Source organism: Pygocentrus nattereri, chromosome 10 (genome assembly GCF_015220715.1).
Source record: "Pygocentrus nattereri isolate fPygNat1 chromosome 10, fPygNat1.pri, whole genome shotgun sequence".
Taxonomy (NCBI): domain Eukaryota; kingdom Metazoa; phylum Chordata; class Actinopteri; order Characiformes; family Serrasalmidae; genus Pygocentrus; species Pygocentrus nattereri.
This window is the reverse complement of record NC_051220.1, coordinates 5,933,815-5,950,873: the sequence shown is the minus strand read 5'-3', so window position 1 is coordinate 5,950,873 and position 17,059 is coordinate 5,933,815. Positions and strand designations below refer to the sequence as shown.

Here is a 17,059-nt window from a genome sequence, read left to right as displayed (position 1 = left end):
ATATATTAGACACATCGGTGGGTGGTGGGACCTCAGATTAATTCAAAGTAATTAAGAGTTGAGGTTAATGTTTAGTATTACCACTGTTTAATTTTAATGAGAGTGCTGCTTAGTGGGGTTGTGTATGTAGTGGGATTGTTGGACTGGACTCTGATGCTGTATTTTAGTGAATTCTGTTAAACATCTCTCCCAGTCGGATCTGTAGTGTGTTGGTGTCTGATACTGCATGTCTGCCAGACCTTATTTTAGGAAGGTCCAAAATAAGTTCATAGCTGTGGTTCCTGGTCGTCCACAGTACGGCCTTATATTTACTGTGGAAAATGCAGCACAGAGAAAACACTTCCGAAAGAGGACAAACATTTTCAGAACTGTTTTCTTTTGTTGTCATTACCTCCAGTATGATTTATTCCCCACTGATATCTTAGGCTGATGCTTTTAATTCAAAGGCTTTAGTTAGAAAGATTGGGATTACTTTTGCCAAAGCTTGCAAGTAGAAGTACTTGGCTCAAGTGTCTCCGTATTCCTGACTCCCCAGTATGAATGGACATTTCAGAGTGTTTATAGTGATCACTGACTCTCCAGCAGGAAATGAGATCTGTTCTATCCTCCAGGCGCTCTCTTCTTCTGACCCACTAACCTACAAAGCTTCCATCAGGCAGTTTTAGGCCCCATATCAATGCAGAGCTTCTCTGTGAACCAGTTCTGCTCTACTGGCTAGTCTAGGTTTACCAGCTAGTGCTTCTCTGCAAGTTAGCACTGCACTACCAGCCAGTGCTGTTCTACCAGTTAACGTTATTTTATAGACCAGTTAGCGCTGATCTACTGCTTAGTACTGTTCTACCAATTAGGGCTATTCTACAGACCAGTGCTGAACTACCAGTTAGCACTGATCTACTAGTTAGTACTGTTCTACCTATTAGGGCTATTCTACAGAACAATGCTGAACTACCAGTTAGCACTGATCTACCAGCTAATGCTGGTCTACTAATTAGTGCTATTCTACCAACTAGTGCTGAACTTCCAGTTAGCTCTGAATCTACTGGCTAGTACTGTTCTACCAGCTAGTGCTTATCTACCAGTTAGCGCTGATCTTCTAGCTAGTACTGTTCTACCAATCAGTGCTGAACTACTAGTTAGTGCTGATCTACTGGCTGGTACTGTTCTCCCAGTTAGTGCTATTCTACAGACCAATGCTGAACTACCAGTTAGAGGTGGTCTACTGGCTGGTGCGGCTCTACCAGTTAGTGCTATTGTACAGACTACCAGTTGGTAGATCAGTATCTACCAGTTGATGTTGCAGAGGCACATTTGGGTAATGCCAGTGCGCACATTCTGCACAGAAGCCCTGAGAATCTGACTGTTTCAGTGAGTCACTGTGAAATGTGTTACTCCAGTAGACCTAGAGCTTTACCATCTGCTCGTTCAGAGCGCTTCTCTACTGCCCACGTAGTCACAGCTCTGCTCTGCTCTAACAACTGCACAGTTTTGATTAAGTATTAAATGTGCTTGCAACACAGTCCTACCACTCACAGTATAGGTCCATGTAGATCTGTGCAGGTTTATTGGTATTCAATTCATTATTTTCCAGGAGCTTTACTTCAGTACACCATTAAAAGTGCAGAGTATTTCCTCAACTTGCTGCTGTATTTGACTCTCACTGACAGTTAGAGGACAGTCCTGGGTAAAAATAAATAAATATATATATATAAATAATTACCTCATTACCTCATTGAAATGCACTCAGAATCACTTGCATGTCTGACAGCTTAAATAAAAGTTAGATTTATGACCGAGTCCTAATTCTGTCTCTACACTTAACGCAATCCTTCTCTGACTTTCATCCTAGATGAACTTTTAAGGTCAGAGTATCTCTAACCAAGTGCCGGTTCAGGCCTTTTTAGAGGAATTATGATTGGAAAGGCTCTGCTATTTTAGCCCCTCAGGAAAGGCAGGATGGAGGAGTGGGAGTTAAAGGAGTAGATGATGCTCTCTCATCTGCTCTCTCTGAGCTGGCTGGGTATAGTTGTAAAGAGGTAACTGCTTCATGGAAGACGGAGCGAGAGAGGAAGCAACATAGCAAACATAGCCTTAGTTTGTAAATTAAAATATTTTTATATTTATATTATAGTATTAATAATGTAGTCTAGGGATTATTTTGATGGTTATTTGGGTATTTATTTAATATAGCCAGACAATAAATATGTGTTGCCTGAAAAATAACATACTGTTTTATAGATATCATCAGGACCCCCACAGGTCCACCACAGAGCAGGTACGGGTGGATCAGACACAGCAGTGCTACTGGAGTTTTTAAACACTGTGTCCACTCACTGTCCACTCTGTTAGACACACCTACCTTGTCAGTCCACCTTGTAGATAAAAAAGAGACAGTAGCTCATCTGTTGCTGCACAGGTTGTGTTGATCATCCTCTAGTCCTTCATCAGTGGCCACAGGACACTTAGCTGAATATTTTTCTTTAGTGGACTATTCTCAGTCCAGCAGTGACGATGAGGTGTTTAAAAACTCCAGCAGCACTGCTGTGTCTGATCCACTCAGACCAGCACAACACACACTAACACACCACCACCAGTCAGTGTCATTGCAGTGCTGAGAATGATCCACCACCCAAATAATAGCTGCTCTGTGGTGGTCCTGTGTGGTCCTGACCACAGAAGAACGGGATAAAAAGGGCTAATGAAGCTTGTTAGTTCAGCAAGTTAAGCAATAGAACATTCGAGGTTGTGTGTTATCTTGGAATAACATCACGGCTGTGATTTGGTTGCATCATAGCCACGATGTTATTCACGATAACACACAACCTCGAATGTTCTATTGCTTTGATTGTGATTTGGTTGCAAATCAAAGCAATAAAACTTTTGGTCGCAAATCAAAGCAATAAAACATTTCATCGCAAATCAGCGCCACAGAATATGTTCTATTGCTTTGATTTGGTCGCGTCACAGCTGCGATATATTATTCGCGATAACACACAACCTCGAGTACTCTATTATTATTATACAACAGTTAAATAAATAAAGTAAGAAATTAATAAACTGGTCCATGAACACAGCGTTTAATATGTTTTAATGTTCGCAGTTCCTTCCATCAAATTATAGTTCCTAAGTGCAGACTGACGCATAAAACTGCCACAATATCAAGTTTAGCTCAGTTTTGTCATTTTTTTGCCAGATCAGTATTAATGTTGTTTTGTTCCAGTTGGGTTCATTTCCGGTTGATTCCAGGTTGTTTAACTGTTCTTCTGTCACAGCTGTCGACTGAAAAGCTGCTCAGTGGTGATGTTATGGCGAAATGACAGCACAGCTAGAACGCTTTTCAGCCAGTCAGCTTGCGTGGCCAGAACTAACTGTTGTATAATTTGTCACAGCAAACATTTGGTTCTACTTGACATTGGTGACTACAAGCATACATCAGTTTGTGAGATCCTGCTGGTGTGGGTTTCCTCTCTTTCAGTAATACACACAAAAGTGACCTGAGTGCTTAAAGTTCTTACTTGTAGAGAATTGGCTAAACCTGCGCTGATGATGACCTGCAGATATCCTGCTCACCAAGATGATTCATCGAGAGTGTACATTGGAATTGATTATTTATTTAATTTTTAAAATGAGTAGTCATAACGGTGTAATGTAGCTTTTCAACCTATCCATTAACCAGTCCTTCCAGGACAGAAACTGCTAGCCAAGAAAGAGAAAGAAAGGGAACTGAGTAAGTGCGTAAAGGCTAAGAGGAAAAGTTTGGAGAGTAGTACTGAAGTGTAGGCGAAGGCGGTGTCCTCACAAAACACTTCACTACGGATTGCTCACACACTGGAACCAGGGCAGCTGCAGTCTAAAACCATTCTCCAGTTTAATGAGCTCCTCCATTATGAAATGCTCTGCTGCATACGCATAGGTTCAATTAGGAAAGCGATGTAGGCTCAGTTTAGTCAGGGTAGGATTCTCCATTGAAAAAACATTAATAAAAGTTGATCTGTAATTGGGAAACAGAAATCTGTAGATGAGACTTGGACATAGACCAGGGGTCAGCAACCCAAATGTTAAGAAAAGCCATTTTGTCCTTTCAACAAAAATCAAACCACCTTAGGAGTCCGTTACAGCCATCTTGGCTGTAAATATGTCTCAGTATGTGCCGATGTCCTAGTATAGACTGAAAATATAATAGAAATTGAAACGCAGAATTACATTTTACAGAATGACTTGTTTTGCTTGAAGCTTTAGCTCAGATACAGCCGCTTTTCTCGCATCTCTGGCAGGAAACTTTTCCCCAAAAGTAGAAAAGCCTCTTATAAATCTCTCTCAACTTTTTTACGAGGCTGAAGTCACTTCTCCTTTGCCAGCCTCTTGTTTGAATTTTCCCGTTCCACCTTTAATGGTGCCTGAGGCGCCAGAATGTAACTGCTGCACCCTTTAAGGTGGAACGAGAAAATTTGACTTCAGGCATTGTGCCTTTTCAGTGTTTGACAGTTTCTTGTCACATATTAAACGTATCAGGAAACCAGTTGGAGTAATGAGAAATGCAATTAAGTACATTTGTCTCCAAATTATGAATGCTCTTCTTAAACCTTTCTTATTGCCTTTTCGTTAGCTACTAACTAGGCCAGATTGTTGTCATTGCTATGAAGTCCAGCAGTCTGCATGCCAATCTTCAGGGTTAAATTGTGAATTAGCAGTTGAAGTCCACAGTTTATTATTAAAACTGTTTTAAAAGAAAAAAAAAAGCCAAACTTTATATTTACCAAAAAATCTAATTCTGCTGTGCAGCTGCAAAAGGGCAGAAAACGAGCCGACATTGACATGAATTAGGATGCAATTTGCAGGCTAATTTTGCTTCCAAGCTCAAATTTGTGCAAAATAAACTATTTTGAAATAGATTTGGATAACCTATTTTCATATTTAAAGTGCAGCACAGATCCATTCATTGTAGCAGAGGCAAGCTTGTTTGTGCCAAAGGAGCAGCGACATCTTCTAGCATCAAGTCAGAGTGAAGAAAAAAAAAAAAACTTGTTTACTTTAGAAGCTTAGAGATGTTGGTTTGAGGTGGTTTTGGGAATAATAAAACAAGTAAAACTAAAGCTACGTTCACATTACAAGCCTCATTTCTCAAATCCGATCTCTCTGACGTGATTTTTCACGCTTGTTTAGTGAACGTAGTCGAAAGCATGCTGTTTCACCTTTGCCAAGAGCTCCTCCTGCTGGATATTTGCAGACGTAAGCAATCAATCTCCGCTATCGTTCTGCACAAGGCTTTATAAACATATTCAAATCTATCTGGGCTTAAAGACCTGAGAGTCCAAACAGTATTCAGTGTTGATAGAGTTTACAGCGTACAAGTTCTTAAGGAACTGTTAACACTGTTAACTATTCTTATACATTTCTACGAAAATATCTGCAAACATTCTTTGACCCATTACGAGCTACAAAGCATTCAGTCGTACATGAACTCTTTACTATGACTGTAACCACACAAACACACACATCTTCTAAGCCATTCATCCTTCTGGATCGCGGGAGGGGGCTGGAGCCTATCAGTGGTGGAAGGCCGGATACACCCTGGACGGGTCACCAGTCACTGTAAACGCCTACACAGGAAATATATATAATCACAAAAACAAATGTCTAGGCAATGTATAATATGGTGTATTGACAAGTAGACAGTAGTAGTATTTTTTCTTCCCGATTTAAATGTGTCCAATTCCACCCACTAGTCAGGACTCCCCCAATCACATGATCCCCCCAGCTCTAGGAGGGCGAAGGCTAGCACAGCTGTACACCTAATCACGACAAGCTTAGTGGATTTTAAAAACAATTCTGCATGATGATTGTACACCGGCCCTGACGCGTTTGACTGGTTTTGGTTTGCTTATTGTGTTGTGTTGCATATAACCCAGATCTTTTTAAACCCACACCTTCTTTTTCAAGCCGTAGGATTTATTTGGTACTGCTGTAGTTTGTGCCTGATGTGTTTTAGAGTTGCGTAATGCAGTTTTTATTTGTCATGTCATTTAGTCGTGCCTTTTCAATTCCTGTGGTGTGAGGATGCTGTTAAGCTGATGCTGAATCTCAGCATGTAAGCCTTCCTCCTTAGAAATCCATGCCTTGGCACATTTGTGGTTTCAGCATATGCTGAGGTGTGACTCTACAGTGCAACAGACCTCGGCTCTACTCTGTGCTGTACTGCAGAGCTGTTCTGTGTCAAATGCCTCAGTGTTCATTGTACATGGTCAAAATTAAACTCCATTAAATTAGACTCCAAAAGGTTTGGTTAAACAGTGGTTCACTGACTGATTTGATTGCCAGTTGTAAAATATGATTCTCATTTTTCATTTGCCAGACTTTAATTCTTTTTAATGGTGTACAATACAGTATTTCCATCATCCTGATGTTTTGTTTCTTTGCCGTTTAAAATAACCTAACATTTCTGATTATCCTGTCATAATCATGGAATTTTAGCTGCCGATTAATTGCCATATAAATAATTCATTTGTTTGTTCATTATATGCAACTATGCATATGTTCACCTGGCAGGTGAGCAAAGTTGTCCAAATCTGATTTTGTCACCAAATCCAGTTTTTCTGTTGGGCTGTTCACATTATCTTTTAAATGTGACGTCAGTCTGAACAGATCAGCTCCTGAACCGACCCGCATGCACAAAAGAACAGTGCTTCACATAGCGGCTCATCCAGAGGTAAACAATCATGACGGCCAGCGAACACCAGTCACTTCTGAAGCTTCAGTTTCATCTTCTCCAGCATCACAGGAGCGATTATGAAGTTCCAGTGGTTGACCGCTGGGCTCATCACCCACATTGTGTTGGAGCTCACAGTAAAAAGGGCATATAGTTTGGCGAATGGTGTTGGGTTCATTTCCGGCTGATTCCAGGTTGTTTAGGTTCTTCTGTCACAGCTGCCGACTGAAAAGCTGCTCAGTGGTGACGACAGTTTGGGAATTTGGTGTCGTCTCATCTTCAGAGTCGGACCAAATCGTCAAATTTGATCTTAAAAAGTGTCCGTTCAAATGGCTTGAGCATCTCTTACAGCTGTCGTTGCTAAGCAACAATGCCTCAGCGGAGTGATAGTGTTTGTGAAAAACCTGTGATGTTATGGTGAAATAACAGCACGACTAGAACGCTTCTCAACCAATCAGCTCGCGTGGCCGGACCTAACTGTTATGTAATATGTAATATTTGTGCACATCCGCATGTTACAGTTATTTCACCGTTCTTCCCGTCTTTGAAAAGCCAGAGTTGCACAAACTCCTGTTTCTTATTGTATTAGAGCATCACAAGACATACGTAAAGCCCAGCAACCCAGTTCGGACAGAATACAGGACAGTGAATGTTTTCCCATTTATTGTTGGCAAATGTGCGTCATAAAATCGGCCTAATCATTTGTCATTTTTTATTTGTGGGACTTGTGTTTACATCCTTTGGCTTTTTTTTTTAAGAAAATCAAACAAGACGTTTTATTGTGACGCTGAAAAAGAGACAGATATTAAAAGTACAGATAAGTAGAAAAGAACTGCAATGAAAGCTGAAAAGAAAGATGATAAACATGCTGCAAATTTGTACATTTCATCTCACATATGACTTTACAGACCGAGTAAAGCCATCAAAGATCTGACCCGTTAATGTGTCTGACAGTACTGCAGTCAAATGTTTTGCATGCAGCTTTGATAGTTTGTAGCTGTAAAGTTGCACAGAAATTATGTTGCCAGGCAACTCACAACATGCGACCTTGTGAGCCAGATTTCAGTAGACATTTCTGGTGCTTTACTGGACAGATTTCTGCCAACGCCAATTATAATATCGCCCGATTTCTTTCACCGAAACCCTAAACCAAGCTAAGCGTTACTCTACTAAAAGTGAAGCATTAATGTTGCCTTAATGCAGCCACTGCTCTGAGAAGTGCTGCATATCACCTGTTTATATCCCAACACTGGCACTGAGAAAGCTGTCCAGCAAACCAGCTAAGAAGAAGAGGAGGAAAAAAGAGACGAATCTCCACGACTGGGCTCAAAGGAGGCCCGGGCCGTCGCCATGGTTACGGAACACAGGGGCTTTGTGAATTGTGGGGTTAGCTGCCTGGAGCGGCGAGTGGAGAAGGAGATCCAGGAGTTTTCCCACCGCCAAATTCCTCCTCCTGGCCCTCCATCTCCCCCATTCTTTTCTGCCATCCTAGCTTGTTAGGGCCGGAGAACGACGCTGTCAGAGAGCGAGTGATGTCAGTGAGAAAGTTACAGGACCTTTCACAAAGAGGCCAATGCTCCTGCTCTTATTTAAGCTGAAGAAGACCAGCTGCTTTTTTAACTTTAATCTCATGTAATCTTCTTGCAGTAGCCGGAGAAGATTAGGTTTAGTCCTGTATCAACTTTAGTCTTAATGAAAATCAGAAATGATATCAGGCTGGTCTTCTTCAGTTGAATGCTCATTATTAGAAACCCTTATCGTTTAGATCCACCTTGCTGGTGTACAGTTAGCTCACCTGTTAAAGCACAGTTTAAGTTATCCATCCAGCTCTTCGTCAGCGGTCAGTTTCTGACCACGGATTCCCTCTTGGCTGGATATTTTAGGGGTGGATGACTCTCGATCTAGCAGTCAATTTTCCACCACCCGAATAATGCTTGGTCAAGTTGTGCTCTTAGCCGGGTTCTGTATGGTACCAAAAAAGTTGTTTTTTTTTGGTGTGTAACAATAGTGGAACCCTTTTTTTGGGCTATATAGAACCCTTTTCAAAAAGGTTCTGTATAGAACCATCTGCACTCTTAAAAAAGTTATTCAAGGGTTGTTTAGTGTTCTTAGTAAAGAAAATTTGTTCCAACCATTTGTAAACCTTTAACGATGAAAGAAGCCTTTAATGCTGCTGCAAAAGGTTCTGAGTGTCCATGGTTTTATATAGAACAATTTTCTTTGCTAAAGAACCCTTGAAGAACCATCTTTTTAAGAGTGTTCACTTTTTAAAAAGAGTGTTCTTCAATGGTTTTTTTGCAGCACATGATGGTTCTTCAGATTGAAGTAGAATGTGCTGTACTCTTAGCAAATAGGGTTCTGTATAGTACCAAAATAGGGTTCTTTGGCTTGTGGCAAGAGAACTGTATTGAACCCTTTTTTAATGTTGTAAAGAGCACTTTACAGAAAGGTTCTATACAGAACCATCTGCACTCTTAAAAAAAGAAAGTTATTCAAGGGTTGTTTAATGTTCTTAGTAAAGAAAATTTGTAGAACCATCTAAGGCACAATCTCCATCTATCTGAAGAACGCTTTCACGATGCAGAGAACTAAGGTTCTTTGAGTGTTCATGGTTCTATATATAACCATTCTCTTTACTAAAGAAGCCTTAAAGTCTGAAGAACATGACGTAAAGAACCCTTTACTCATTCAAAAGGTTCTTTGAGTGATTAACACTCGGTACACACTTTAAAAAGAGGGTTCTTCAAGGGTTTTTGCATCACACAAATCTTCAGATTCATGGAGGATGTGCTGTACTCTCCTAGCAAAAAGGGTTCGTTTATAGTACCAAAATAGGGTTCTTTGGCTTGTGGCAAACCGTATTGAACCCTTTTTTTAATGCTGTAAAGAGCACTTTACAAAAAGGTTCTATATAGAACCATCTACAGCCGTTCTCCATCAATCTGAAGAACTCTTTTATGATGCAAAGAACTCTTTAATCTTGCAAAGGGTTCTTTGAGTGTTCATGATACTGTGTAGAACCCTTATTGAGGGTAGAATAGAAGGCAGCAGCCGATTGTGCAGCAGCCGATTGTCTACAGGCTGTAATTGTACACCTGTGTAGGGGAGCTGTAGGGTAAGTAGAGCTCAAAGTGAATGTGGCCAGTGAGTGAACATACAATGAAGGACTTTAAAGTCATCGAATTCATACCCATCATTATTCTTATACAGTACTGTGTGAAAGTCTTAGGCACCCAGGACACATTTGTATGTATGTATGTATGTATATATAGTGATTTTCTGGATGTTGGTGTGTTTGTTTACCCATTTCCAAGCCTCTCCTTGAGGAAGCCCAGTATTATATGTAGTTAAAAAGCAGCTCCTGGTTTGACCAATCAGTGCTCAGTAAATTGAGCTCATGATGTAACTGATGATATTAACGAGTCTCTGTGGCGGCTGTGAAGGTGTCAAGGAAAAATATGGAACCAAGAAATTCTTGTTACTTTTTGTTTTTATGTTTGAATTATGAATACAACTTTATTCTAATGTATGTTGTGATAAACTCACTGCTGAGGTCAACTGTTTAAAACTTTGCTTAGATGCCTAAAACTTTCGCACAGTGCTGTACTTATTCATAAACATTCCTAAACTCTCTGCTCATGTGCCTTTGCCTGCCTTTGACTCAGCCTACAGCGATTATAAAGCTAAAGCTTAATGCCACAGGAGGCTGATTCAGATTCAAATCCTCTTCAGTGCCTGGTAAATAGGCAGGACACAGTACGCTCTTCTGTGTCTGTGCCATCTCACTGCTAAGGGCTGCCGTGGCTCTTTACCTACTGTCAGTGACTGGGATTAAGTCTAAGCTGTACACGAATCCTGGGTTGTAACCAAAGAAGTTCCTTCACTTTAAGCTTCTTATAAGTTCTGAAAAGTTGCTGAGCAGTTTTGAATCCACACAGTCTGTTTGCTTTGAAAAGGGTTCTACATTTGGTGTTATATTGGACAGTGGCACATTTTTATTTGTTTTGCTTTATTTTGCCCCCTCTTTATATAGTTGTATGCAAAAAGTTGGGCACCTCTGTCCAAAGTACTACCCAATTTCCAAAGAAGTTGGGACACTGGGCAAAATGTAAATGAAAACAAAATGCAATGATGTTCAAATCATTTAAACCCTATATTTCATTGAAAAATAGTACAAAGACAACAAATCAAATGTTGAAGGTTTTATCATTTCTTGATGTCAACAACACATTTCAAAATAGTTGGGAAGGGGGCAACAAAAGACTGGTAAAGTTGAGTAATGCTAAAAAACACCAGGTGGTTGATTGGCAACACGTCAGTAACATGATTGGGTATAAAAAGAGCATCTCAGAGAGGCTGAGTGTTTCAGAGGTAAAGATGAGGAGGGGTCCACCACTCTGTGAAAGACTGCACCATCAAATAGTGCAACTATTCAAAAAGAACGCTTCTCAACATAAAATAGTAAAGAACTTTTTCATTTCATCATCTACGGTACATGATAACATTAAAAGATTCAGCGAATCTGGAGAAATCTTTGTATGCAAGGGACAAGGCTGAAAACCAGTACATGCTGGCCATGAGCTTTGGGCCCTCAGGCAGCACTGCATTAAAAACAGACATGATTCTGTAGTGGAAATCACTGCATGGGCTCAGAAACACTTCTGAAAACCACTGTCTGTTAACTCAGTTAGTCACTGCATCCACAAATGCAAGTTAAAGCTCTAAAATGCAAAGAAGGAACCACATGTGAGCAGGATCTGGAAACGCTGCCACCTTCTCTGGGCCTGAACTCATACAGAAGCCAGTATTCATGATGGTATAGGGGTGCATTAGTGCACATGGCATGGGTGATGGGCACATCTGTGAAGGCACGATTAATGCTGAATGATATATACATGTTTTGGCAACATATGCTGCCGTCCAGACGACGTCTTTTTCAGGGAAGGCCTTGAGTATTTCAGCAAGACAATGCCAAACCACATTCTGCACGTATTACAACAGCATGGCTCTGTATTAAGAGTCCAGGTGTTAAACTGGCCTGCCTGCAGCCCAGACCTGTCACCACTGAGAACATTTGGCATATGAAAAGCAGCTGTAATCCTGTATCAACCGTGAACGGGAAACATTTCACTTTCTGAACTACAGCAATTGGTTGAGTGCGGAGTCTGCACTGCACTGTCCTGTCTGTTTACGCTGTCTAATGTCTGTTTTAATGATCATATTTATACTGTTTCTAGTTTATATTTTTTGCACACTTATGTCTGCACTATTTTGTTCCATGTTGCACCATGTTCCTGGAGGAACGTAACTTCCACTGTGTACTTGTACGTACATGGAATGACAATAAAAGCCTCTTGACTTGACTCTGAGTCTGAAAGGATGCGTAGGTGCAAAAAGCTGTTACTGAGAAAAGGAAATGGACCAAAGAAAGAACTTTTACAAATCAAATAAAAAAAGCTGAAGTTGTTCTCCGAACAATGGACTTGACCACCCCAGAGTCCAGACCTCAACATCACTGAATGTGTTTGCGATTACGTGGATTGTTTGAGGCAGAAAATGCAGCCAACTTCTAAGACTGAACTTTGCAGGTGTGTGAAAATATTCCTGCAGATTTCTTTGAGAAACTTAAAGAAAGTCTCCTGAAAAGATTGGGAGATGAAAGTCAAAGGTTGGACACTTGCTTTTTTTTTTTCCCGCTGACCCTGAAAAATAGTGTACTTAATGGCCGCTTGTTTTGCACCGTCATCAGGAGGTTGTGAGTTCAAATCCTGGAGATGCCATGATCTATAAAAGCATTGATTATCAGAGCGTTATCTGGATGTTTTCACAGGTACCGATAAAATTATGGTGCCAATATCGGTGTATAGTACCAGCCAACTGATCTATCGGTCAGGCCTTAAGGCATGAAGAGCCTTGCTGCAGCTGAATGGTGTTGTGAAATATAGCCAGTGGAGAACGGGGCAGGGGGCTGTGATTAGACCCTTGACTTAAGCACTCACTACTCAATGCCTGTTTCACATCCAGAACAGGGTGGCATCAATGTAGCTGACTGTGGGTGGTATTGTGTGTGTGTGTGTGTGTGTGTGTGTGTGTGTGTGTAAGAGTGAGAGAGAGAGAGAGAGACTCATGTTTAATGAATGGGAGCTTTAGCTATTTGTATATGGCTATTTGACTCTGGACATTGGTTTGTTTGGGTAAGTTAGTGCTTTTCACTGTCTTTTCTATGTCCTGCTGTCCTAATTAATGACCTCACTCACACACACATACACATACAGTTGTATATTTATATATAAACACAGTGAATAAAGGCACATTCATGCACACGCGCACACACACACACACATACATACACACACCTCTTTGTGTTGACCGCTCAGAAACACACATTAATGTACACTTGCAATGGCTTTTTATTTATTTATTTTTTAATTCCAAGTTCAAAATAAATATTTTCGGTCATAAAAACAATCTGGTTGCAGATAAATAGGGAAAAAATCTACTATACTGGGCCTGTGCAAAAAAAAAAGAAGTAATAAATAGTATGTATAGCAATAAAAGTAATGAGTGCATCGTAATTCAAAAGTGGTCAAATCTTGAGACAGTTTTTTTTATGTATATATAAAATAAAATGATCTTTGAAATGACGAATATGGCTTTAAAAATAGACAATTACAAATATTTCTTTTTTAAAATGTGAATCTATTCAGCGTGTTATTTATTTCATAGCTTAATTATATCATTTTAATCCTAAGCAGAATGATTATTGTTGCCCATAAAATCTCAGACGATGTAACCACATATTAATAAAAATGCTCTTTAGTTATTATTATTGTTTGTGGAAGGGCTGCTGACTTTGACATTGCACTATGATGCAGTTCCCTAACTACGTTATTCTTCGTCCTTTAATAACTTCTTTGAATACAATATCTTACCATATCTTTGGTGTCTAGTTTATAGTATTGACATTTACACAGTTAGTATTATATCCAAAATAATAAAAGGCATTAACATGCATTTGCTCCCACAGACGAGACAGATTGAACCTCGCATATATGATGAGTTCGATTCATTGGTCCATGACTCTCACCAAGACAGCAGCTGTGATAATCAGAGTCAGTGTTGAAGAAGTGGGGTGACAGTGAGTGCCAGGGTGGACTGCGCTGCTCTGTGTACCCGTTATTGGTGCCGTCTGAGTGAAATGGAGAGGCATTGATTCAGTAGCCAGGGAACTGCTGCCTGGGCAGCTTTAAAGCCTTCTGCAGAGCAGCCATGCAGAAGTGAGCACAGCTTCTCAAAGTGCCACATTAACACTGTTTGTTCTGTTCTAACAGCCATGCTGGTCACCATGGAAGTTAGATGTTAGTTAGAGGATGGGATGGAGTGATAAGTGTAGGGGTCAATCCCATTTCACCCCTCGCCCCTGCCACTTAGACCTTAGCCCTCTGTTTTGGACGTTCATGGCTAGGGGTAGGGTGTCCCGATTTTTAAGATAGAGGGGCAAAGTTTTGGGGATCCATGGCCCTCCAATCGGAGGCTCCAAAACAAGAGTTATGAGGAAAATAAGAAAAACTAGCAAGATACTAGCAACTATACAAAATACAAAATGAAATATCTTTTCTTCTTTAAGCCAACTGCAGCTGGAGCATTTTGCAGCCACACTATCTCAGCCTTCTCAATCATCTTCCTAAACCCAAAAACCTGACGCACCATGAACGCCGCACACAGAGTGGGAGTGACTGCGATGCAGCAGTAACTACTTTAGCTAGTCTTCTAACTTAGTCCATTAGTTAAATCTATCCAAGTAGTAGATCCAACATATCAGAATTAAGAATCCACCATGTTTTGACCTGGCCTCCATCGGAAAGCAATCATTTGAGTCTGTATGGCGTCAAATCCAATTCAAAATTCGCAAGTCAGCGAAACATGCAGAGTTGGAAACATGCACGAGGAACGTTTGCCCGACACTCGACTGTTCGTTCTGCTCGCGCAGGAGTTTCTTTTCACTTTTGACAGCTGTGGGCGGGTCCTGACATGTGATTGATCAGTATTGATTTCTGGAACTGTGTTGTGATTGGCTGGCTGTCAGTGGCTGTCAGAGCTTTAACAAAAACTGGGAACGGTACTTTGACTCTAGAAGACAACCTTCATATTCCACCCGTCCAGTGGCGTTAGCGGAAACGCTGCCCGTACGTGCTGAATTCTATCTTCAGTCGATCTAGAGTGGTTTTCCTCGCACTAATAGTTCTCGTTGCGTGAACAGGGGGTTTTCCTCGCGCGCGAAAGCAGTCGTCTTTGCTCGCAAAGACTAGTTTTTCTCACGTGAAAGCTGTTTTGCTTGCTTGCAGATTTTGAATTGGATATGACGCCATGAGTCTGAGATAAAAACCTTTACACCAGATTCTGGAGAATCACCAGAGAGGTTTGGTCAATTTGGCTTGAAAAAAATACAATTTGCCTATTTATTTATGCAAGTGTGTGTTGCTTGCAAACTTTTGACCTTAAGTGTACGAGTGAGTGTGTGTGTGTGTGTGTGTCTGTCTGTCTGTCTGTCCATAAACTGTCCAGTGTTCCCTTAAGAACACAGTGTGAGACAATTTACTGCCGTTCACTCAGAGAGAAAAAGACGATGCACCAGCCAACAGCCAGCTGCCTCCAACAGTCTTATTCTCTCATTCTCTTACTGCTCTCTCTCATTTGCAAGAAGAGAAACCCCACATAATGCAGTCCATTGTCTTGGAATAGACACCTCACCAAATCTGCAGCTTTGCAAAATGAAAGTACGCAGAAATCAATGACTAAAGCAGATACATGTCCGTGTATGAAATGTAGTCTTACTGCATAGCACTCTAACGTATGTACTGTAACCCGCTGTAAATGAGGATGAACTGCAGTCCCGTCTCTTTTCAGATCACATATTTACAGGTTTTCGTGCAGCATGTTAATGAGGTGGAAAACATCCCAAAATCCAGTTGTAGTTAGGATGTTGAAGCTGTTGAAAGTGTAAATACATCACTTTAAACAGACATTAGCATTGAATAGACAGTAACATTAGTTTCTGAAAGGAGTGAAAGTACAGCAAACCAGGGCATGCTGGGGATGCAAAGGGCGGTAAACCTGGCAATCCACCAAAAAAGATGGAAAGCATGAAAATGGAAAAATGGCCAGAGTTTTATGCTAGATTGAAGTGGAAAAGTTACAGTATTGCTAAAGCTGAAAGGCAAAAAGGGTGATGGAAAAGGGTTTTTCAACTAAGCTATGACTTATGAAGCTGTAAGTAAGAAACAGTTGGCTCTACAGGTGGTCCAGTCATGGCCCATAGCGTTTCGAAGGTTCAACATTTTGTAACGCCTGATCCTAAAATTGTTTGAAAAACGGCTCTGCGCAATTTGCTCTCAGGATTGTGTGGTGCTTTTGCATTTCCAGATGCACGGGGTGGGACAGGGATTACAGCCCTCATTAGGTGGGCCATTGCTATTTCTTTGCATAACTGTAATGGATGGAAACTTAATTTGCATTAATTTCTGCCCAAATTTCATAGAAACTAAGAGAAAGGAGTGCATAGGAATGGAAGCCCAACTATAGAGGACATCTTTATTACAGACATTGAAGGCAGGACAGACTGTGTCTTTTAAAACAAGCCAAAATGTGCTGTTCTGTAATCACAGTGCAGTTAATTCATATTCATATTAGCTGTTCATATGAGCAAACTTCTTGTTCTAAAACCAGAGTATGCCTTTAATCAACCCTGTATCTTTTTTTATGCAGATAAGTTGTATGTGGGTCCAGGCCAGCTGTATCAGGACCTGCAGAACCTCATCCATGACCTCGGCCTGGTCAATCAAATCTCCACCATGATCGGCAGCCTTAAAGGCAACTATCAGGTCAGATGTGTATCTGCATTTAAGCCATCCGTGCAGTGAAACACCCACATACAATGATGCTAGTGAACACACACTCACACACACACACACACACACACTAGGGGGCAGTGAGCACACTTGCCTGGAGCAGTTGGCAGCCCTATCCACAGCACCCAGGGAGTATTTGGGGGTTAGGTGTCTTGCTCAAGGGCACTTCAGTCATAGACTGTCAGCCAAGGTGATCGAACCGACAACCTTCCGGTCACAGGGCTGGTTCCCTAACCTCCAGCCCACGACTGCCCCCTTTTTTATTGAGTCATTATGAAGCTACTTGCACGTCTGCTAATGCTCTGCCCTCGTAACATTGCTGTTCTTGCCGTATTTGCATTTTTCACTCTACTTTACTGGGCGCAAAAAAATGCCTGTTGTCCGAGAAACACCTCCGAGATGTTAAATGGGAGAAAACAATGGGCCTCATTCTCCAGCAGCTTTTGTT

At 40.9% G+C, this 17,059-nt stretch overlaps 1 protein-coding gene across 3 annotated transcripts in view; it reads left to right on the top strand.

Moving 5' to 3' along the window:
* The window catches only part of arhgef10 (Rho guanine nucleotide exchange factor (GEF) 10), a 143,986-nt gene that overhangs the window by 71,051 nt on the left and 55,876 nt on the right, over positions 1–17,059 (top strand). For all 3 annotated transcript variants that reach the window (XM_017707802.2, XM_017707801.2, XM_037542203.1), the window contains one exon: positions 16,469–16,584. In XM_017707802.2, the coding sequence (XP_017563291.1) occupies positions 16,469–16,584 (116 nt within the window). The remainder of the gene's footprint in view (positions 1–16,468; positions 16,585–17,059) is intronic.